The sequence below is a fragment of the Neoarius graeffei genome, chromosome 23 (genome assembly GCF_027579695.1).
Source record: "Neoarius graeffei isolate fNeoGra1 chromosome 23, fNeoGra1.pri, whole genome shotgun sequence".
NCBI classification, from domain to species: domain Eukaryota; kingdom Metazoa; phylum Chordata; class Actinopteri; order Siluriformes; family Ariidae; genus Neoarius; species Neoarius graeffei.
Window position 1 is genome coordinate 49,660,959 of NC_083591.1, and position 24,862 is coordinate 49,685,820.

At 41.1% G+C, this 24,862-nt stretch overlaps 1 protein-coding gene across 1 annotated transcript in view; it reads left to right on the forward strand.

Annotated features, from left to right (window-relative positions):
• Positions 1-24,348, forward strand: part of mau2 (MAU2 sister chromatid cohesion factor) — a 32,394-nt gene extending 8,046 nt beyond the window's left edge. Inside the window, exons 8-19 of the mRNA XM_060906334.1 lie at positions 2,360-2,506; positions 6,092-6,182; positions 8,698-8,801; positions 8,889-8,966; positions 9,145-9,210; positions 10,207-10,290; positions 10,375-10,424; positions 12,038-12,115; positions 13,416-13,527; positions 13,748-13,838; positions 16,215-16,342; positions 22,252-24,348. Of these exons, the coding sequence (XP_060762317.1) occupies positions 2,360-2,506; positions 6,092-6,182; positions 8,698-8,801; positions 8,889-8,966; positions 9,145-9,210; positions 10,207-10,290; positions 10,375-10,424; positions 12,038-12,115; positions 13,416-13,527; positions 13,748-13,838; positions 16,215-16,342; positions 22,252-22,326 (1,104 nt within the window). The 3' untranslated portion in view covers positions 22,327-24,348. The remainder of the gene's footprint in view (positions 1-2,359; positions 2,507-6,091; positions 6,183-8,697; positions 8,802-8,888; positions 8,967-9,144; positions 9,211-10,206; positions 10,291-10,374; positions 10,425-12,037; positions 12,116-13,415; positions 13,528-13,747; positions 13,839-16,214; positions 16,343-22,251) is intronic.
• Positions 24,349-24,862: the final 514 nt, after the last annotated feature.

A 24,862-nucleotide genomic window follows, 5' to 3' on the forward strand; every position in this document is an offset into this window, starting at 1 on the left:
TCCAGGCTGTTATCAGCAACAAGTCCAAAAGCCAGGGTCTGTCATGGTATGGGTTGTGTCAGTGAACTTGGCAAAGGTAACATACGCTTCTGTGATGGAGCATTAATGCAGAAAAGTATGTTGAGATTTTGGAGCAACATATTTTGCCTTCAGCATATGCCGGCATCTTTTCCAGGGATATTTCAACAAGACGTTACAAAGGCATGGCTGTGGAAGAAGAGGGTGTCCGTCCCCAATAGAGAATGTGTGGCGAATTTTGAAACTAAAAATCTGACGATTCTGTACCGTTGCACACCTTAAGACCTGTTTGCAGGAAGAATGGGGCAAAATAAAATCTGAAGCACTTAATCGCTCAGTGTCTTCAGCCCCTAACCATCTTCGTGTTGTGAGAAGGAATCGCGACATTACAAAGTGGTAAATGCTTAACCGTCCCCTTTTTTTGAAACATGTTGCAAGAATAAAAATTGAAGAGTTTTTATTTTGAAAAACAATAACATTCATGAGGTAAAACATCAAAGAGTGTGCTCTTGTGTTGAGTGCAATATAGGTCAAATCGTTGTTTCCAGTTTTAATTTCAGCATACCGTGCCAACTTTTTTTTGATTTGGGCTTGTACACGACAATATGTAAATTATCATTTTCTTCCTCATATTGGTGCACTCACTTTGCAGAAGTGATTATACAAAAGAATTTGTTTAAAAAAATTGTAAGATTGTTGTATACAACCCCAATTTCAAAAAGGTTGGGACACTAAAACATAAATAAAAACAGAATGCAAAGATATGCAAATCATGGAAGCCCTATATTTAATTGAGAATAGTACATAGACAACATATCGAATGTTGAAACTGAGAAATTTTGTTTTTTGAAAAATATATGCTCATTTTGAATTTGATGTCAGCAACACGTTTCAGAAAAGTTGGGACACGGGCAACAAAAGACTGAAAAAGTTGTGTAATGCTAAAAAAAAAAATCCTAATTTGGTTAATTGGCAGCAGGTCAGTAACATGACTGGATATTTTAAAAAAAAGCATCCCATAGAGATGAAGTCTTTCAGAAGTAAAGATGGGGATGGGTTCAACACTTTTGATGAAAGACTGCGTGGGCAAACAGTGCAACAATTTAAGAATAACGTTCCTCAATGTAAAATTGCAAAGAATTTGGGGATCACATCATCTATGGTCCATAATATCATTAAAAGATTCAGAGAATCTGGAGAAATCTCTGTATGCAAGAAACAAGGCTGAAAACTGACATTGGATGCCTGTGATCTTCAGGACCTCAGGACACACTGGATTAAAAGCAGACACGTGTCTGTAGTGGAAATCACTGTATGGGCTCAGGGACACTTCAGAAAACCATCGTCTGTGAAAACAGTTCATTACTGCATCCACAAATGTGAGTTAAAACCAGATATAAACAATATCCAGAAACACTGCCACCTTCTCTGGACCCAAGCTCTTTTAAGATGGACTGAGGCAAAGTGGAAAATTGTCCCGAGGTCTGATGAATCAAAAGTAGAAATTCTATTTAGAAATCATGGACACCACGTCCTCCAGGCTAAATAGGAGAGGGACCATCCGGCTTATCACTGCACAGTTCAAAAGCCAGCATCTGTGATGGTATGAGGGTGCATTAGTGCATGTGATATGGGTAGCTTGTACATCTGGGAAGGCATCATTAATGCTGAATGATATCTACACATCAGAGCAATATGCTGCCATCCAGACAAAATCTTTTTCAGGGAAGGTCCATCCCGTCCCGTCGTATAAGAGTCCAGGTGCTAAACTGGCCTGCCTGCAGTCCAGACCTGTCTCCTATTTAAAACATTTGGTGCATTATGAAGTGGAAAATACGACAAAGGAGACCCCGAACTGTTGAGCAACTCAAATTTTATATCAGGCAAGAATGGGATGACATTTCTCTTTCAAAACTACAGCAGTAGGTCTCCTCCGTTCCCAAACGTTTACAGAGGGTTGATAAAAGTAGAGGTGATGCAATGCAGTGATAAACACGCCCCTGTCTCAACATTTTTGAAATGTGTTGCTGATATCAAATTCAAAATGAGTATATATTTTTCAAAAAACAATAACGTGTCTCAGTTTCAGCATTTGATATGTTGTCTTTGTACTATTTTCAATTAAATATAGGGTCTCCATGATTTGCAAGTCTTTACATTGGTTTTTTATTCATGTTTTACATAGTGCCCCAACTTTTTTTGGAATTGGTTGTATAAAACACCAGGTTTTCTTTGTTTTAACACCTTCTGTTTGTAATCACGTCAGAAATCCTTGGTTGTGGCGTTGCTCTTTAATGAATTGTGAGAAAAGTACATTTTGTTCAACTGTGTGTGTGTGTAGGTGAAAAGTGTCAAACCATGTTTAAAGCAACTGCAGCAGTGCATCCAGACCATCTCAACACTCCACGATGATGAGATCTTGCCGAGTAACCCCGCGGACCTCTTCCACTGGCTGCCTAAAGAGCATATGTGTGTGCTCGTCTACTTGGTAAGTTTCTCTCTTAAATGCGTGCGCGCGCACTTCTCTAAGTTACAACCTCAGAATAATTAGGACACTCAGACAGGACATGTTTTAGTTAATGCAGGTTCAAACATGCAGTCATTCCGTATTTTGTTAGTCAAGTTCCTCAGGAGTTTTCTGCATAAATAGTCTTAAAACCTTCAGAAAGTCACAGTTAAGAGGCGAGAAATGTTAGTCTGGGAGGCATTCTTCATTTGAGATTAATTCATTCAGGCCACATGCTGAAAAAGATTGGCTGTTTGATTTGCTTTTCCTTGGTGCGAGATGTTTCATGGTTATTCACAAAAACTTCACAAATATACTCTAGAATACTGTTTTGTCATGTTAGCAGTCTGATATTTCTAACGCGCACCTTTTAACAGCGTAGGGCCATATTCGGAGTTGCCGACTCAAGTTTAGATGTTACAGAAATATTTACATGAGGAAAGTTGCGTGTATTCAGAGACGAGTTACACATACACTTGGGTAGATTTTCTGGATACATATTACCCATGTGTAGTTCACATATCATCAGAAGTGGCCAGATTTTTCTCAGTGTACAAGAAGTTGGTTTTTCAATTGCTTCGAGAGCACTGCCTTTATATACACACACATGAAAATCAGGGATAGAAAATACAAAGAAGCGCACAGGTTTCTTTTTTTTCTCTCCTGGACTCTCTCAAGCTGATATCATGGGAAAAAAAACAGGCTTAAGTCCTGGGACAGAAATGCATATGACTGAGACACACCTGTGTTTTAGGCAAACTCCTGTCCCACACACACAACTCCCACACACCTGTCTGAATAATCTTTAAATCGGTAGTTAAGATTGAGGTCTGAATACAGGTGTGTGCTGTTTCAGTATTAACTCCTTGCTGTCTGCTCTGAATATAGTGATTTTTATATATACAGTACCAGTCAAAAGTTTGGAAACACCTTCAAATTTGATGTGTTTTTTTTTTCCTACATTGTAAATTAATACTGAAGTCATCCAGACTATGCAGCAACACGTAAGGAATCATTTAGTAAACTTTAAAATGTTAATCGAACCAAAATATGTTTTAGATTTTAGACTCTTCAAAGTAGGCACCTTTTGCTTTGATTACAGCTTTGCACACTCTTGACATTCTCTCAATCAGCTTCATGAGGTCATCACTCGAAATGGTTTTCCAACAGTCTTGAAGGAGTTCCCAGAGGTGCTGAGCACTCGTTGGCTGCTTTGCCTTCACTCTGCGGTCCAACTCATCCCAAACTTTTTTTCGGACTGACTGACCTTCATCAGGGATGTGATTTTTCCGCGAATTCGCGGAATTCCGCTTTTTTCACCTCAAAACTTGAAGAAAATTTTTTTTTCCGATTTTTCCCTCATCCACATTCGTATCCTATTCGTTCCGACTTTGTTTGAAAGATGGCAGCCTCGGATTTGCATCTTTACACCTCGATCACAGAGGCTGCCATCTTTCAACTCTTTGTTTGAAGCGAGCTTACGTACAGCTATCTAACAAGCGCGTTCATTGGTTGTTACAGAGCGATGAGCCAATCACGTACCTCGTTTCATCTCATTGACGTAATTACGTCATTTACGCAATTACGTCATTGAGATGAAACGAGGTACGTGATTGGCTCATCGCTCTGTAACAACCAATGAATGCGCTTGTTAGATAGCTGTACGTAAGCTCGCTTCAAACAAAGAGTTGAAAGATGGCAGCCTCCATGATTGGGCGTAAAGATGCAAATCGAGTTAAAGAAATCGACAGAATAGTGAAAAAAAAAAAAAAGTTCTGCTGGGAATGGTTGGAGAAAAACCGCGGCTCGCCTCGGGGCGAATTACGTCACAAGGCGCGGGGCTAGCGGGCCCTGCTCGCACTGGTTCTTTGGGGTGTGTGAGCGAGAGAGTGAGTGAGAGAGTGAGTGTGTGTGTGAGCGAGAGTGAGTGAGCAAGAGGTGTGTGTGTGCGCGTGAGAGTGAGCGAGTGTGTGTGTGTGCGCGCGTGAGAGTGAGCGAGTGTGTGTGTGTGTGTGTGTCTGTCAGAGTTGCATGTTGACCATTATATTGGCTTGAATTTGTTAATCATGACAGGTTTTTTCTTGTGTGTTTTGCTTGCCATTTTAGTACAATTTTTAAGTCAGAAAACCCCAGAACCCAGGAGCTTCGGGGGGCTTCGCCCCCCTTGTCCCCCCACCAGGCCGCTGCCCTGGACCAGCTGGGGGCCTACGGCCCCCAGACCCCTGGCTAAAATTTTCAGATAATTTCACCAGCCCCAAATCACATCCCTGCTTCATTTCTGAAAGCAATGATGGACTGTCGTTTTTCTTTACTTAGTTGAGTAGTTCTTGGCATAATATGGATTAGAGCAGTACTCAAATAGGGCCATTCACTGTATACCAACTCTACCTCTTCACAACACAACTGATGGTCTCAAACACATTAAGAGGTCAAGAAATTCAAGAAATTAACTCTTGACAAGGCACAACTGTAAACTGAAAGCCATTCCAGGTGACTACCTCAAAGCTGACTGAGGCCCTGTCCACACGGCAACGGATTCAGGTGAATCCGATAAAATTTTTTAGCGTTTCGGCCTGGCGTCCACACGGCACCGGCGTTTTGGGTGCCCCAAAACGATATTTTTTGAGAACGGTTTCCAGAGTGGAAAAATCTGGCAACGGCGCCGTCACAAAGTCGTCTGGATGAGTAGAACGGATTTGTTTACGATGACGTCACAACCACATGACTAGAACAAGCAGCACTCTCACGCGCATCATTCTTAACAGCAACAATGGCGGACCCCAGAGTAGTAGTAGTTCATTGCCGGGTAGAGGAAGGGGTTTATGCGCATGCGTCCTACTTTTATTGTTCTGGTGTCTCCGATGGGACCGTCTTACAGCGCACGTAGAGGTGTGGCATGTGTATTGCATCATTTTCAGCAAGCGTCGCGTTGCCATATGTACCTGATATTTTACTGATCCGTTGCCCATGTGGACGCGATTTTTTTTTTTTTTTTTTTTACCCGCTAAAAAAAAAAAATCTCGTTGCCGTTGTCGTGTGGATGTAGCCTGAGAAAATGCCAAGATGTGCAAAACTGTCATCTAAGCAAAAGGTGCCTACTTTAAAGAATCTAAAATATAAAACATATTCTAGTTTGATTAACACTTTTTTGTTTAACAAATAATTCCATATATATTTCTTCATAATGTCGATGACTTTAGTATTAATCTACAATTCAGAAAATTTTAAAATAATGAAAAACCACTGAATTAGAGGTGTTTCCGAACTTTTGACTGGTACTCTGTGTGTGTGTGTGTGTGTGTGCAGTTTGATTAATTATAGTGCAATATATATTTATGCATATTGTGTATACTCTGCAGAGCGTTCGATCCCATTTTTATATTTTATTCTATTTATTACATTCTTACTCCCTTTCTTTTTACTGCTTTTTTTTATTCTCTTCAACTATCTTTACTACTTACGGAGCATTGCAATAAGCAGTTCACTGCATGATTGTGTAAGTGACAAATTTGAATAGTTATCGCTCCCATTTTTTAAAAACTAAGATTCTGTTCGTGTGTTGTGCAGGTCACCGTTATGCACTCGATGCAGGCTGGATACTTGGAGAAGGCGCAGAAATACACAGATAAAGCTCTAATGCAACTAGAGAAACTAAAGAGTGAGTCAGAATTAAACAACACACAAATGCACTGCAGTATGTTTATAACTATAATAAATGGAAAGTGCATCGTTCTTCCTTGAGAATTTTTGTTTATTATATTCAAATATACAGTTAGGTCCATAAATATTTGGACAGGGGCAACATTTTTTCTAATTTTGGTTCTGTACATTACCACAATGAATCTTGAACAAAACAATTCAGATGCAGTTGAAGTTCAGACTTTCAGCTTTAATTCAGTGGGTTGAACAAAATGATTGCATAAAAATGTGAGGAACTAAAGCATTTTTTAAACACAATCCCTTCATTTCAGGGGCTCAGAAGTAATTGGACAAATTAAATAATTGTAAATAAAATGTTCATTTCTAATACTTGGTTGAAAACCCTTTGTTGGCAATGACTGCCTGAAGTCTTGAACTCATGGACATCACCAGACGCTGTGTTTCCTCCTTTTTAATGCTCTGCCAGGCCTTTACTGCAGCGGTTTTCAGTTGCTGTTTGTTTGTGGGCCTTTCTGTCTGAAGTTTAGTCTTTAAAGAAACAGTCCACCATATTTCCATAATGAAATATGCTCTTATCTGAATTGAGACGAGCTGCTCCGTACCTATCCGAGCTTTGCGTGACCTCCCAGTCAGTCAGACGCAGTCAGACGCGCTGTCACTCCTGTTAGCAATGTAGCTAGGCTCAGTATGGCCAACGATATTTTTTGGGGCTGTAGTTAGATGCGACCAAACTCTTCCGCGTTTTTCCTGTTTACATAGGTTTATATGACCAGTGATATGAAACAAGTTCAGTTACACAAATTGAAACGTGGCGATTTTCTATGCTATGGAAAGTCCGCACTATAATGACAGGCGTACTAACACCTTCTGCGCGCTTCGGCAGCGCATTGATACGGAGCTCAGATATCAATGCGCTGCCGAAGCGTGCAGAAGGTGTTAGTACGCCTGTCATTATAGTGCGGACTTTCCATAGCATAGAAAATCGCTACGTTTCAATTTTTTTAACTGAACTTGTTTCATATCACTGGTCATATAAACTTATGTAAACAGGAAAAACGCGGAAGAGTTTGGTCACATCTAACTACAGCCCCAAAAAATACCGTTGGCCATACTGAGCCTAGCTACATTGCTAACAGGAGTGACAGCGCGCCTGACTGACTGGGAGGTCGCGCAAAGCTCGGAGAGGTACAAAGCAGCTCGTCTCAATTCAGATAAGAGCATATTTCATTATGGAAATACGGTGGACTGTTCCTTTAACAAGTGAAATGCATGCTCAATTGGGTTGAGATCAGGTGACTGACTTGGCCATTCAAGAATATTCCACTTTTTTGCTTTAATAAACTCCTGGGTTGCTTTGGCTTTGTTTTGGGTCATTGTCCATCTGTATTATGAAACGCCGACCAGTCAGTTTGGCTGGATTTGAGCACACAGTATGTCTCTGAATACCTCAGAATTCATCCGGCTGCTTCTGTCCTGTGTCACATAATCAATAAACACTAGTGACCCAGTGCCACTGGCAGCCATGCATGCCCAAGCCATCACACTGCCTCCGCCGTGTTTTACAGATGATGTGGTATGCTTTGGATCATGAGCTGTACCACGCCTTTGCCATACTTTTTTCTTTCCATCATTCTGGTAGAGGTTGATCTTGGTTTCATCTGTCCAAAGAATGTTCTTCCAGAACTGTGCTGGCTTTTATAGATGTTTTTTAGCAAAGTCCAATCTAGCCTTTTTATTCTTGAGGCTTATGAGTGGCTTGCACCGTGCAGTGAACCCTCTGTATTTACTTTCATACAGTCTTCTCTTTATGGTAGATTTGGATATCGATACGCCTACCTCCTGGAGAGTGTTGTTCACTTGGTTGGCTGTTGTGAAGGGGTTTCTCTTCACCATGGAAATTATTCTGCGATCATCCACCACTGTTGTCTTCTGTGGGTGTCCAGGTCTTTTTGCATTGATGAGTTCACCAGTGCTTTCTTTCTTTCTCAGGATGTACCAAACTGTAGATTTTGCCACTCCTAATATTGTAGCAATTTCTCGGATGGGTTTTTTCTGTTTTCGCAGCTTAAGGATGGCTTGTTTCACCTGCATGGAGAGCTCCTTTGACCACATGGTTTCTTCACAGCAAAATCTTCCAAGTGCAAGCACCATACCTCAAATCAACTCCAGGCCTTTTATCTGCTTAATTGAGAATGACATAATGAAGGAATTGCCCACACCTGCCCATGAAATAGCCTTTGAGTCAATTGTCCAATTACTTTTGGTCCCTTTAAAAACAGGGTGGCACATGTTAAGGAGCTGAAACTCCTAAACCCTTCATCCAGTTTTAATGTGGATACCCTCAAATGAAAGCTGAAAGTCTGGACTTTATGTCCATGTCCATTATATAACTATAACTTGAATATGTTTCAGTAAACAGGTAAAAAAAACAAAATTTGTGTCTGTATCCAAATATATATGGACCTAACTGTATATTGTAAGTCAGTCATATTTTCTTTTGTGTTTTATTGCAGTGTTGGACTGCAGTCCCATCCTCTCGTCATTCCAAGTCATCCTGCTGGAGCACATCATCATGTGTCGCCTGGTTACAGGCCACAAAGCGACGGCGCTGCAGGAGGTCGGCTCACGGCAACGTTTCAATTACTCTTGGGGCGTTTGGTCGTTTTCAGTTTGGTCCTAATAAAGTTGTGTGTGATTCAAACAGATCTCTCAGGTGTGCCAGCTGTGTCAGCAGTCTCCTCGTCTGTTCTCCAACCATGCTGCTCAGCTCCATACCCTATTAGTGAGTCCACAGTCCACTCACACAACAGACATGCTCAGGTTTAATGTTTCAACAGATTTAAATGAGACAGGATTTTAAATGTTTAGCTCAGCTGTCTTTGAGAGCATTGTGCCATCAGTGGGAAGCAAGGGTGCCAGCACTTTCTGTAAGAGTGGCTAATGAACATGTGTCTCGTCAGGGGCTCTACTGTATTTCCGTGAACTGTATGGACAACGCAGAGGCTCAATTCACTACAGCCTTGCGGGTGAGTGCTCCGTTTTTCGTTCATTACTGCAGATGGTGAACTGAATAGTCATGCATGGCATCATACTGTTTGTGCTCTTTTAAGCCTAGGTCACAACCGGACATACGATTTTTTGGCGTTTCCCAAATCGCTGCGCTTTTTTTTTTTTTTTTTTTTTTTTTTTTTGTTCGTGGAGAAAGACGCACGTTGGCCGTAAGTTTGTCTTGCAACCTGAAAAAAACGTAAGCGCCCGTAGAGTTTGTTTGACATGACAAAGAACCTCTGCGGCCGGTCTACGGCTCGAAAATCAGCACGTCACACGCGCGCCCTCCGTGCATTTTTTGCGTTTTTTGCACGTAGACCGGCCGTAGGAGCACGTATGGCCGGTTGTGACCGAGGCTTTAGGTAATGATGTCTCGGTTCTATTGTGTTAAAGCAACTGTCAGACAATGCCAATGTGTGTCTGGTTTCACTTTTGTCACAAAAAGTCCAAGACAAGTGTTTCAAACGAATATTTATGAACACAGGAAGTGACTTCGAGGAACAACGATCATATCTGGTTCATGGTGAACATCGTTCAAAACACGAGCAAAGAACAATCTTCCACCTCTTTTTATGTTACTAGCAGCTTGATTATTGACAGGGTGTCTGAATTAAAGGAACAGTCCACCGTACTTCCATAATGAAATATGCTCTTATCTGAATTGAGACGAGCTGCTCCGTACCTGTCCGAGCTTTGCGCGACCTCCCAGTCAGTCAGACGCAGTCAGACGCGCTGTCACTTCTGTTAGCAATGTAGCTAGGCTCAGTATGGCCAATGGTATTTTTTGGGGCTGTAGTTAGATGCGACCAAACTCTTCCGCATGCGACCCTGTAGAAGGATAAAGCGGCTAGAGATAATGAGATGAGATGAGATATTAATTGTTTTCTCTTTCTGCTTTTCCTGGTGAATTTAAGCTGTACTTTTTTTTTGAAAAGTGCTGCTAGTTTAACTTTCCTTAATTGCTCCCTTTCCAGCTTACTACACACCAGGAGCTGTGGACCTTCATTGTGACCAACCTGGCCAGTGTCTACATTAGAGAGGGCAACCGACACCAAGAGGTGAGTCACTGTGTATATTGGGATTAAGTATTTTATTCCAGGTGTATTAATGAGCGATAACCATGTTTAATGTCCTCTTGACAGCTTTATAGCCTACTAGAGAGGATAAACCCTGACCACAACTTCCCTGTCAGGTAAGAGATTTGTGCTTGTACTGACTCCTCTGTTACTGAATTATGTGTAAAGTTAATATGCACTGTTTTTGGTTCCTGAACCTAATATGAATGATCACCTGTAACGTAACTCCTTCTTAAAGGTAGACGGCCTTTCAGATTTTAAGTGTAGGTCATAAAAAGAATTTTCCCCGACACCCAATTATTTTTGTTTAGTGGACGGAAAGCTACTGAATTTGGATCACAGACTTCCAGTTTTATTAGTTTTTTTTTTTTAAATAGAACAGTTATTGAATTTAGAGCCACGTGGCCTTATATTCTCCGCTATTTTTTTTCCTGCTTCACCACAACCCAATACAAGATACTACGTCATGCATGACGTGGTGGGCTTTCCCTGTTCACGCAAGGCATCGTGGGATACAAATTTGAAACCGGAGAGAAAAATGGAGGACGTGAGTGTGCGAATGAAACGTGAAAGACCAACTACAGTAACGGAAAGAAAGCGAGAAGAAAAGACGTTATGTTTTATATACGAAGGAAAGGAAACGCAGGACCAAACTAATAAATATCGGCGGTCAGCGAGCACCTCGGTGTGATCAGCTGTTCGTTTAGCGACAGAATGATGGAACTGTTAGTGCGCAGTCAAAGGTAAACCTGCACCTGCGCACACGGACTTCCTCTGTTTGCTTGACTGTGCGAAGCGAGAGATTTCATGCACATTATTTGCTAGGAAATCCCTTCAAATTAAATAACTTCCCAGCCACAGAATGGCCTGATATTTTGTGAGATATTACAGAAATAAACATGTATCACAATGACCAAATTTCACCGATTTTATGAAATTGAAAGGCCGTCTCGCTTTAAAACAGGATTTTTATTTTAAAACCCATGAAATGGGAGTTTCAGGTGGTGTTTACATTAGACCGTATCAGCGGATCATCAGATTAACGTTTTTAAAACGATTCGCGTGCACACAGCAACGCCAATACACGATTCGCGTGCACACAGCAACGCCAATACACGGATACGCTCGGCTCTGTAGGCATCCTGCGCTCCAAATCACTCCGCCCTGAACAGCGAGTGCCCTCTGGAGGGTGCGCACTCCGGCCCTGCGCAGCTCACAGAGCGCGCGAGTGAAGCGCACGAGCAGTGATTCGGGACAAATAGCAGGAAGTGAAGTTCGTGCCGTTTTTCAGCAGTCACGTCACGTGACCAACGTGGCATGACCAACGCCAGCGAATCAGGAAGGTGGATGTCACAGTGACGTTGTCCAATGACGACGTCAGCTAGAGCTCAGCACTGCGTATCCTCGTTCCTCAATGTTTACACAGCACCAGATCAGATACGTACTGGGTTGAATACGTGGGCCCTGGCGGATTCAAACTGTTCCGCCTGTGGAGTCGTTTCCCGGCGTTTTAATGTGCACGGACAGTGCATCCGCAACGAAAATGATACGGATACGGTCTAATGTAAACACCACCTTAGAACAGGGGAAAATTTGGGCCATGGTGCAAGATTTCAATTTTTACCTCTTAAAAAAAGAACAATTATAGCTGCTGCTACTTTTTTTTTTTTTGCTGCAAACACTGAACATATTTTAACCCGTTTTCTCCCATAATTTCTCCCATTTGCAGTTCTCACTGTCTGCGAGCTGCAGCCTTTTATATCCGTGGACTCCTCTCCTTCTTTCAAGGACGCTACAACGAAGCCAAGTGAGTTTGCTACGACATGCCTGTCTTTCTGCATCACGACAGGCAGCTATTTTACATTTAATTATTTGATGTTTATAGTCTTCTTTCTAAGAAAGAAGACTTTATGTACAAGAGCAGAAATTTAAAGTGCATATCACGGGTCAATTCAGGAGCAAGATCACTGTAATTCTCCTATTTTATATTAAACTTTGGTCAAATATCTGTCACATTTTGTGCAATTTTTTTTTACTTTGCGCAATACCAGAAAAATTCAGTTGAAATCAAGCCATTTGAGGCGAATTGGTCCGCCTCTGAAAAAACTTGGCATTTGAATTTCCCGGCAAACATTGATTTCCGTGACGTCGCGTGCGGGACGCCTCCTTCTGAATCCTACGTCAGCGCTGGTTTGTTTATGAGAAAACGACCTGGTGGTTTTCTGCAAATTTCTTCAACGTTATCACGTAATTATTAAAATGGTTAACAGATGTATCGTAGGAGGGTGTAGCAACACCAATCTTGACGGGATTAGTAGTCATCGTTTCCCAAAAGACTGGACAATGAGAGAGAAATGGGAGCGCTTGGTCTACACAGGCTGTGCACTGAAACCGTGCAAAGCTCTCGCAGCCTGCCGGCGCTTCCGCAGATAACGTCACGATTTGGGATTTTTCCAGACGCATTTTGTTATCTTATTTTTTTTTCTGCTGTAGACAGATGGCCTTGTGCAAAATTACCCTTCTGGATGAGTGTGTAAAGGGACATACTCTCATAAAACAAAATTGGTCCAGGATATGCACTTTAAAGGTGACATGCCCATTTTCCACAAGTTGGCACGGTTCCCTGAGGTCGTAGTGAAATGAAACACTTTGTTCAAAATACCACAAGATTAAAACACCACAGCTCCCTTCTCACCCTGTCTAAACAGCCCTGTTCAAAATGGCTGATTTGAGTGCCTGGTTCTTTAAATGATAATGAGCCACTGCTTACCCCAACTCCCTTTCCGCAAGTCAGTCGGGTCGCTTTGTCGTTGTGAATATTCATCGTGCGGGCAGTTCTCGAAGCTACCGTATGACTGGGCAGCAATCCTAATGAGCTTCTTGTGACATAGAAAGTGGAGCCAAATCTGAACGGCTTGTTGAAGCACATTTTCTGAAATCCGCAGCCCAGAAGAAACTGACTGGGTGTCTTATTTCAGAGTTTGTGGGTTGGTAGGCTTTAGCTACGCAAATGTACAGTATATGCACAAGCAGTGAAAGTGAGTTTTTCATAATATGTCCCCTTTTGAGACTTGTGTACACGTACTTGTGTGATGGTTTGTTTGCAGGCGTTTCCTGCGTGAGACTCTAAAGATGTCCAATGCTGAGGACCTGAATCGACTGACCGCATGCTCGCTTGTTCTTCTTGGACACATATTCTATGTTCTGGGAAATCACAGGGTAATGTACTTGGAAATGAATTATTCATGTGTTGACCATTATTTTGTGATCACGTGTGTTTGGTTTTTCCTTTCCTGGGATAAAGTGAAAATGGCTGGACAAGATCTAATCGCATGTATTGAGAAGCCTGAAATTGTGTGTGAGAGAGAGAGAGAGAGATGTGCAGTCTGTTTTCATTGAGCTGTTGACTCTAAAAGGTTTTCATGTTGACCTTCTCCAGGAAAGCAACAATATGGTGGTTCCAGCCATGCAGCTGGCCAGCAAGATTCCTGACATGTCTGTTCAACTGTGGTCTTCTGCTCTGCTTAAAGGTAAACCATTCACACTACACCTTTAGCGTATATGGCTAAGTGAAAGCCCTAACGTATCTAGGTGTCTGAGGTAGCACCGTTTGGTTATGAGCAGTAGCATTTTCTCTTCGTGTTTATTTTTCTCAGCTTGTTTGAAAATGAAGGGAATGCGTGTAGTAAGAAGGAGAGTTGGATGATTGCTTTATGCTGTATTTTATCACCTCTGCCTAGGAGGGTATGTTTTTGGTGTGGTTTGTTTGTAATGTAGATTGCGTAAAGCCTACTGACTAGGTTTCCATGGAACTTGGTAGAAGGGTGTAGCATGGGCCGTGGAAGAACCCGTTTCGTTTTGGAGTGGATCTGAGTCACGGAGCAGATCCATGAATTTTTCACTAACAATGCCAGATACAGCATTTGGGCGCCTTGGAAGTGTGTACTCAACACCACCATGCATCTTAAAGTTCAGTAGTGAGAAAGCATAGCCAGTGTAGAAATACGATGCTTTCTACACTGATTCTTTTTAATAAAAGTTAACCGTTTCTAAGTTCTGGGCTGATTTAACAGTAATTATACTTCAGCTTTATTATATTGTATTTTATATATTCCTTCAAGTCTATCATCTTGATGTATCACATGTATAAAAACATCAGATTCACCCCTTGTCTAAATCTCCTCACTTTGTTAAAGGAGATATGCAGAACCTTTAAATAAACTTCTGAGTGGATAGTATCTCCATCCTTGACTCCTTGTATGCTGCATAAATGGGAATAAAAAAAATATATATATTTTTGAGAGTTAAAATCGACCGCAAAGTTGGCGTTCGAGCTGCCCCGCTGAGCCAGCCAGCCCTGAGTGCGTGACGTCACAGCGGGAACCGGTTTTAAGGCCGAGGCCTTTGACAGCTATAGACCAAAGTCATATAAATAAAAATTTATGGCGAAAGTAAGAAATACCGTTACCGACTCGCTCAACTAAGACTGATTTGACTTGATTGATTGATTGTGGGTTGACTCTCATTAAAACAGGATAGGTGTCATAACTTATGCAACATACATGTACATGCATGCATTTTCACTGATAAAACGTAAAAGGCTAATTAAATAATCAGATGAACTGAGGCGATCACATTCTGAAGCAAATTAAATAATCTTATACCGCTAACTCAAACACACAATACAAGTTACATGTATTAATCTAAATGCAGGTAAACAACCAGTGTTTTTGTTTTGTATCCAAATGAGAGTCGGAGCTTACCCATCTGCGTTCTCGCTTCTTGAAGGCCGATCTTGTGGCTGATTTGTTTTGAAACAATCTGACTTTCAGTTGTTCGTTCAGTTCTCCGTTCATTCGCTTCTTCCACGTAAGGGCGAGATGGCAGTAATATCCAGTTTAGAAATTAGACGGCTGGTTCACTCATTCTCCATTTTCTCCATAGTGAGTACTCCGCCATTACTGCTCGGCTCAGGCAATTACTAAAACCCGGGACAGAACGGGATGTCACCGGTTTTAGCAACAACCACAGCGAGGTCACTGCCCGAGCGATATGTCACATCCCGTTCCATCCCGGGTTTTAGCGACAACCATCGGCTCACTCTGGGAGAACTGGTGCAACTGAACTTTTCCTTTTTTTTAAAAATATAAAATAAAATACTTTCCTTTTCTTGTTTTCTTTTCCTTTAATTATTGGTACTGCACCCTCTTTCAATACGGGCTTATAGCCAACGCTCCTCAACAGATCAGAGGTTTCGTACGAGTCTTCAGTAAAATGTGCAGAGCAGAGGAGAGACCACTTTATAGGCGCCCATTGCGCCCGTGAACTTCTCGCAAAACGCGTCCAAATCTTTGCAGTTTGAACATTCTTGGGCCATGAATGCAACGTAAATCCACTTTCTGTCGTGTTGCTGGCAGGTGCAGCAACACATCTACGTGGCATGGCGATAAATTAGCTCAAAATGGAGGATCGGAGTTGCAGTCAGCTCTGTGTTTTAGCATAGCGGAAATGGCGATGAGACCGATAGACTTCCTGCTGTGACGTTACAGACGTCAAGGTCATTCACTCAGACCGCTACCTATATGAATCACTTTAATCGTAAAAATTACTATATTAGATTTATTGTTAACGCTTAAAACTATTCCTGTGCCATTCTTGAGGTCTCCAGGCATTTATAAACGAAGGTGAGGCCATGGCTCTGCGTGTCTCCTTTAAGTCAGAACGAAGCCAATCAAAGATGGTATTGCTTTTACTCAAGTTTCTCTACAATTATCCAGTGAGCCAGCGGAAAGTGTGTGGGGGGGGTTTCTTGGCAAATTAAACATCCCACAAATATGATCTAGTACCTAAATGTTTTGATTATGATTCACCAGAAAGCTGATGCATCCCAGTTTCTCTGTGCTCAGATCTGAACAAGGCTTGTGGGAACACGATAGATGCTCACGAGGCAGCACAAATGCACCAGAACTTCTCCCAGCAGCTCCTACAGGACCACATAGCTGCCTGCAGCCTGCCTGAACACAACCTCATAAGCGTAAGTACTCCACACCAACAATGCTCAACAGTGCTAGGGTTGGCATCATGTTTTCAAGATGCAGGTTGAAGCGGGAAATCAAATTTACAGCAGTTTTCCATTTACACCATATGTAATGAAGGAGTTTGGTGCCTGAATTTTGCTACTCTGGTTTTATACTAGAGCTCAACATGCCAGGGCCATGTCTAGCTGATGATATTTGCACATACGGTTTCCTCGACAAGCAGAACGTCATACACAGGCCATAAATACTGTATATGATCAATTAATTTTTTTAGTTGTTTGCAAAGAAAGCAAGTGATTTAAAGTTTTAAAATGGCTGCTGCTGATGCTCGATTTAGTCAGGGGAATAAATTATTTCTATTTTTATTGTTGCATTATTTTGTGTGGTGGCCTGGGAAAACAGTTTGTCAAATTTTGCTGTTACCAGTTTTCTTGAACTGAAATGTGTTTCTCTGTTCCATGTCCCGCAACGGCAAGTAAAGTTTGAATAAAGTCAGGTATATCCAATCTACTGATGGATATACAGCATTACTGCCAAATTTTAAAGAGAGGCAAGTTTGCAATGAGAAATTAGTTCGACTTTAGTTCACCTACATCAGTCTCCGTCTAATCCCCGGAGGTAAAAGTCACTTATGATGATATTGTGCTAAATTGTCAATGTTTCTCTGAGATATTGTGGGGGGGTTTGTTTTTGTTTTTTTTAAATAATAAATACAAGGCCATCCTTAAAAAAAAATCCGTTTCCTGTCCACCGGGTGAGCAAAAAAATTTTCAGTCGGGAAGTAGGGATTTATTTTTATATATATATATATATATATATATATATATATATATATATATATATATATGCATACAGTGGGGCAAAAAAGTATTGTCAGTCACCAATTGTGCAAGTTCTCCCACTTAAAAAGATCAGAGAGGCCTGTAATTTACATCATAGGTATACTTCAACTATGAGAGACAGAATGAGAAAAAAAATCCAGAAAATCACATTGTCTGTCTGATTTTTAAAGAATTTATTTGCAAATTATGGTGGAAAATAACTATTTGGTCAATAACAAAAGTTCATCTCAATACTTTGTTATATACCCTTTGTTGGCAATGACAGAGGTCAAACATTTTCTGTAAGTCTTCACAAGGTTTTCACACACTGTTGCTGGTATTTTGGCCCATTCCTCCATGCAGATCTCCTCTAGAGCAGTGATGTTTTGGGGCTGTCGCTGGGCAACACGGACTTTCAACTCCCTCCAAAGATTTTCTATGGGGTTGAGATCTGGAGACTGGCTAGGCCACTCCAGGACCTTGAAATGCTTCTTACGAAGCCACTCCTTCGTTGCCCGGGTGGTGTGTTTGAGATCATTGTCATGCTGAAAGACCCAGCCACGTTTCATCTTCAATGCCCTTGCTGATGGAAGGAGGTTTTCACTCAAAATCTCACGATACATGGCCCCATTCATTCTTTCCTTTACACGGATCAGTCGTCCTGGTCCCTTTGCAGAAAAACAGCCCCAAAGCATGATGTTTCCACCCCCATGCTTCACGGTATGGTGTTCTTTGGATGCAACTCAGCATTCTTTCTCCTCCAAACATGACAAGTTGAGTTTTTACCAAAAAGTTCTATTTTGGTTTCATCTGACCATATGACATTCTCCCAATCCTCTTCTGGATCATCCAAATGCTCTCTAGCAAACTTCAGACAGGCCTGGACAGGTACTGGCTTAAGCAGGGGGACACGTCTGGCACTGCAGGATTTGAGTCCCTGGCGGCGTAGTGTGTTACTGATGGTAGCCTTTGTTACTTTGGTCCCAGCTCTCTGCAGGTCATTCACTAGGTCCCCCCGTGTGGTTCTGGGATTTTTGCTCACTGTTCTTGTGATCATTTTGACCCCACGGGGTGAGATCTTGCGTGGAGCCCCAGATCGAGGGAGCTCATCAGTGGGCTTGTATGTCTTCCATTTTCTAATAATTGCTCCCACAGTTGATTTCTTCACACCAAGCTGCTTACCTATTGCAGATTCAGTCTTCCCAGCCTGGTGCAGGTCTACAATTTTGTTTCTGGTGTCCTTTGACAGCTCTTTGGTCTTGGCCATAGTGGAGTTTGGAGTGTGACTGTTTGAGGTTGTGGACAGGTGTCTTTTATACTGATAACGAGTTCAAACAGGTGCCATTAATACAGGTAACGAGTGGAGGACAGAGGAGCCTCTTAAAGAAGTTGTTACAGGTCTGTGAGAGCCAGAAATCTTGCTTGTTTGTAGGTGACCAAATACTTATTTTACTGAGGAATTTACCAATTAATTCATTAAAAATCCTACAATGTGATTTCCTGGATTCTTTCCCCCCATTCTGTCTCTCATAGTTGAAGTGTACCTATGATGAAAATTACAGGCCTCTCATCTTTTTAAGTGGGAGAACTTGCACAATTGGTGGCTGACTAAATACCTTTTTGCCCCACTGTGTGTGTGTGTCTGTGTATATGTGTGTGTATATATATATATATATATATATATATATATATATATATATATATAATATGGGGGCGGCAAGGTGGTGTAGTGGGTAGTGCTGTCGCCTCACAGCAAGAAGGTCCGGGTTCGAGCCCCGTGGCCGGCGAGGGCCTTTCTGTGCGGAGTTTGCATGTTCTCCCCGTGTCCGCGTGGGTTTCCTCCGGGTGCTCCGGTTTCCCCCACAGTCCAAAGACATGCAGGTTAGGTTAACTGGTGACTCTAAATTGACCGTAGGTGTGAATGTGAGTGTGAATGGTTGTCTGTGTCTATGTGTCAGCCCTGTGATGACCTGGCGACTTGTCCAGGGTGTACCCCGCCTTTCGCCCGTAGTCAGCTGGGATAGGCTCCAGCTTGCCTGCGACCCTGTAGAAGGATAAAGCGGCTACAGATAATGAGATGAGATGAGATAAAATATGGATGGATAAGAAATCGCAATGCTGTGTTTGCTTTTTCTTTCAGTACTTTTTATTACAAAAGCACACATTTAATAAAATGACAGTTTAATCAGCTGAAACTTGTACAAAAACTTTAAGTTAGCATTTTAAATGCTGACTGCAACATTTGCAAAACTTTTACAAAGGTACTTAAAATGTCCGACACACGGACTTTTTGTAGTTCTAAATCGAGCGTTAGGCCTAGTTCGGATGAAATTACACTATTAAAATGATCACTGAATGATTTGTTTTTCTGAGTCTTTACTATTTTGTTGTTCGCTAGAATACCATTTTGCGATTTCACCCTTAAGCAAATGTTTGAAAACTCCGGATCTCCTTCCTTCATGGTGGCTGCCATTTTTTTGTGCCGCACGGCGCATGCGCAGAGCTGATTCAGTTCAGAGTGCGCGCGCACTCGGCGGAGGCAGTAGTGTGTCGGGGCCGTCGGAGGGAACAGAAGCAGAGATAACGCTTATTTTGTCTCCGGTAAACAAGTCTTCTCTCGTTCAATTACGTGCTGGCATCAAAAGACACCGTTGGTTGTAAATGAAACCAAACTGAGTGGTTGGAGTGTATTTTCATACACAAATGGAGAAATGTTCGCTGAGTGTGTAATTGTGTCGCCCCACTGCAGACCGTTGTCGTTGTTAATTCATAGCATGCTCAGTTGCGTGAATGTGTCATGCACCGAAAATAAGAGATTTACAAGCCAGGAACGCCTCATGATGCAATACGCAAGAAAAGAAAGAAGATTTACTGCCATTTTACTTTGTATTTGAGTAAAGTGAATAAATAAATGGTCTGTGGAAAATACATTTAATCCTGGGAACTGCGTGCACAGGAGTTTATTTTGTGTTTACTCCCCCCCTGGCTGGCTACTTATTTGTCATGGCTGGCTAGTATGAGCCTTAGTGGAAAGCCCTGGGAATGCGGAAATGTCAAGTTCGATTTTAGATTTATGAACCCGAAAAAAATGTCGAAAAACCGGCGTTAAAAATATTTCAACCGCACAAACGGCACTCACCCGGCCGGTGGACCGGAAACAGAATATTTTTTTTAATAATGGCCCAAACTTGACACGATGTTAACTTAGAATTTTGTACTTAATCTTTTTTTAAAGTAAGGTTTATTGGTTGTTTAGATTTTTTTTTTCAATGTTAAATTTTTTTTTATTTATTACAAATTCTGAATGTTTTTAGATAAAAATGTAAATTAATTTATTTTTGCAGGTAAATCAAATTATACAAATAAAATACAAAAAAAAATTAAACAGGATTTTTTAATGCAATACTACTGGGCAATTCTTCAGCAGAGAGGCTGAATTATGAAATTTATTAAACTTGCCTTAACTTGTCAACTCGCTGAAGTATGAAATCCAAGGTGAAATGTACTAAAAAACCATATTTAAAAATCATCACCCCAATTATAGCGATGTCGCGTCAGAGAAATCTTGGTTTGAAGTTTAAGAAATGAAAGTTCAGGGTTTTTTTTTTTTTTTTTTTCTGACATTCCTTTACTGATTTTTTTTCTTTCCTCATAAAAGATTTTGCGTTCAGAATTAAACACAGCCAATTTTTCTGTGCTTTTTTTTTTTTAGGGTCAAAAGATATCCCATACAGTGTGAAATTTTTATTTATCGTTATCGAGTATTGCAACTTAAAAAAAAAAGGTTATCGTATTTTGTTGTGAATGTAATTCCGTTAGCGAAGAACTACCCAGTACTACTGTATATTGTGCTGTGAGCATATTTGTGTATCGTGGAAATGTCTTCAAGAATCATGTGTGATCTGACAAACATCCCATCACTACTTCTTAAAGGAACAGTCCACCGTACTTGCATAATGAAATATGCTCTTATCTGAATTGAGACGAGCTGCTCCGTACCTGTCCGAGCTTTGCGCGACCTCCCAGTCAGTCAGACGCGCTGTCACTCCTGTTAGCAATGTAGCTAGGCTCAGCATGGCCAATGGTATTTTTTGGGGCTGTAGTTAGATGCGACCAAACTCTTCCGCGTTTTTCCTGTTTACATAGGTTTATATGACCAGTGATATGAAATAAGTTCAGTTACACAAATTGAAACGTAGCGATTTTCTATGCTATGGAAAGTCCGCACTATAATGACAGGCGTACTAACACCTTTTGCGCGCTTCGGCAGCGCATTGATACGGAGCTCAGATATCAATGCGCTGTCGAAGCGCGCAGAAGGTGTTAGTACGCCTGTCATTATAGTGCGGACTTTCCATAGCATAGAAAATCGCTACGTTTCAATTTGTGTAACTGAACTTGTTTCATATCACTGCTCATATAAACCTATGTAAACAGGAAAAACGCGGAAGAGTTTGGTCGCATCTAACTACAGCCCCAAAAAATACCATTGGCCATGCTGAGCCTAGCTACGTTGCTAACAGGAGTGACAGCGCGTCTGACTGCGTCTGACTGACTGGGAGGTCGCGCAAAGCTCAGACAGGTACGGAGCAGCTCGTCTCAATTCAGATAAGAGCATATTTCATTATGGAAGTACGGTGGACTGTTCCTTTAACCAGCGTGATCTTTGCAGGTAGACAGGTTAGAATGTGGCCTAAATAAAACTTTTTTTTTTTTTATGAATTAGAAATGTCATTTCTATTATTGGCAAGAAAACTCAGTTTGGTTCCCCTTTTTTTTTGGGGGGGGGACACATTTGTTTGTTTACCTGCAATGACATCTGTTGGGTTTTCCCAAACCGCCACACGTTTATGTTCGTTTCTTTCCTTTCAATAAAAGAACTCTTGATTTACGAGTAATTCAGGTCAGGACCAGGCTTATTGTGTCTGGATAAACAGGTTGGGTGTATGCAAATGTTGTTTCGACTTGAATGCAGAGTTCTGTAGTCTTGGGTCCTCTTTAAAGTTACAGGTTCTGTGTGTGTGTGTGTGTGTGTGTGTGTGTGTGTGTGTGTGTGTGTGTGTGTGCGCGCAAATGTCTTCCAGTGGACAGATGGACCTCCACCAGTGCAGATCCAAGCTCAGAACGGACCCACAACCAGCCTGGCCAGCCTGCTTTGAATATATAACACACTGATAAACATACACACCCCCTCTCACTCACTGTGAGCACACAAATTGTACATACAGATCAGCCTCTGAGCCCTCACATGCACATAGATACATACATTACACACACACACACATTAAAACTAAAGGAGACAGGACTCCACTGCCTTTGTCCTGCAGATTTTATCTTGTATTCTTCAGATTTTAACTTATTCTTATTAAACTTGTATGATGTTAGGGCAACGAGATGTCACTGAGATCTTGGGAACAGTTGGGATACGAGTCACAAGAGGCACGATAATTATTTCAGTCCTCATGAACGTCCACACATTGCCAAAAAAAGAGAGAGAGAGGCTCTACTGGGCAAAACTTTGGAGGCAAACAGTCTTGAAATATATTTGGTCATTTGATTAGTGAAGCCATTTCTCTTCATCTCTCAGTTTAAAACTTTTAGTCAACGTTAGTTGGTTCCTCGGTGCGTATATGCTTCATGTACAAACTTGATTAGAAGACACAGACTTCAGTATTTTTCAGAATTATTAACCTTTTAACGAAATTAACTCCGTCATCCATGACCTTAACCAGTGAAACGAAACATACTGAAGTGTGGGTTAGATTTGCATTGAAAGTGTGTTCAGCAGGATGCTTTACTTTAGCGCACTATCTGGTTTGATTTCTCTCTCTCTCTCTCTCTCTCTCTCTCTCTCTCTCTCTCTCTCTCTCTCACCCCTTCCCCCTCTCAGTCTTATCCATGAAAACTTGGTGCAACTGCAGGTTTTCATTCTAACCAATCAGGAGCCCACATCTGATCCCACTTGACTTTTGTGTTTACTAATTGTCTGGAACGAAAACCCGCAGCCACAACAAATGTTTGAGCATAAGTTCCGAAGACCTTACGGTGCAGATCTGATCAAACTCGGCAAATTCAGCCGCACCTCGTTTTCAGGGGTTGGTATGAGGGTATACTTCAAGAAAGACTGTCGTAACAAACGGCTCGTTTTATTTTAATATCAAACCTGAGTGAGCTTGTACAGGCACCCAAGAGTTTGAAGGTCACGATATGAGGAATGATCAGCTAACAAGCAAATCTGTTGCTGTCTTGCATTTCCTGGTACCCTGAGTCAGTGTCTTTTAATGCTAAGTCACATCTCAAAGTATTGTTTCAGCATCATCAAGAGATTTTTGTCCTGTTTCATTGTTTTATTTTTTTAACTACATCTTAAAAACTTGTAACTAAATGCATAGTAATCATTTCTTTTTGCAATTTGTCTTGTGTGGGGTATTTCAAAAAGTATGTATAGATTTTTCTCTATTTTGAGCACTGCAGATATTTTAGCAGTATCAGATTTTTAATTACCAGTGGCAGTTTGTTAGTTAAGAACATTTTGGCGACGCTGTTGAGGGGAGTACGTACTGTGCTAGGTCCAGAAACTTTTTTTTTTTGGTCTGCAAAGTATTGGCTTTTGGTGAAATTTTAAAAGGTGGAAAAAGCACCAGCATACAGTCATGGATCATTGTTTTTGTTTTACATTTGGTTTATTTATTGTTAAACACTTTTCAGCTTACCTCTTAGCATGTTTCACACTCTGTATCGGATTTTATTTGAGATGTGTATAAAGGTGTAAACAAGAGAGGGCGCTAAAGATGCAGTTACCTGTTCTCCATTCTTATGATCCTCAGCTCCTAGTTATAAATGAATCTTCTCAAGTTGAAGATGGTTGTATCCATATCTCTCTCTCTCCAATAGCAAACTGATTCCAGATCAGCATTCCTTCATCTTTACACAACTCAAGGCTGGTGAAACTGAAGACCTTTTGTAATATTCTAGTAAATATTTCTAAAAACAAGACCCTGGATTTTCCTTTGTGAGACATGACGTCTTTTGTACTGACATGTCACAGTGCTTTTCTTTCCCCACCTTTTCACTTATTCACTGTACAAACCCTGCTGAGACTGCTTTTTTTAAAAAAAAAAAAGGTATTTACCCCTTTTCTGTAGTTTTAACAAATAAATCCATTTATTAAATTTTGTAAAGTTTGAATATTTATATGTCGCATTTATCCATATTATTATCCTTGTCATTATTTTCATCAGATTTCAAAAAACCCTTTGCATAAACATTACAAAAAGCAGTTGCGTCTTTTTTTTTTTTTTTTTTTTGTCTCATGCTTTGAAAAACTCAATTCGAGGGGGCGTCGTGGATAAGGCGCCATACCATAAATCCGGGGACCCGGGTTCGATTCCGACCCGAGGTCATTTCCCGATCCCTCCCCATCTCTCTCTCCCACTCATTTCCTGTCTCTACACTGTCCTATCCAATAAAGGTGAAAAAAGCCCCCAAAAAAATCTTTAAAAAAAAAAGAAAAACTCAATTCATACCTCCAGACCAAAGAAGAGATGTTTTTTGAACTCACTATATTATTGTCTCGGAGCAAAGTGGTTGAATTGCAGTTAGCTACTGTATTTAAGTATTTTTATTCGTATTAAATACTTAAGTGCTTCTTGAATGGATTTAAAATCGGATATTGCTTAAATAAATTCAGACAAT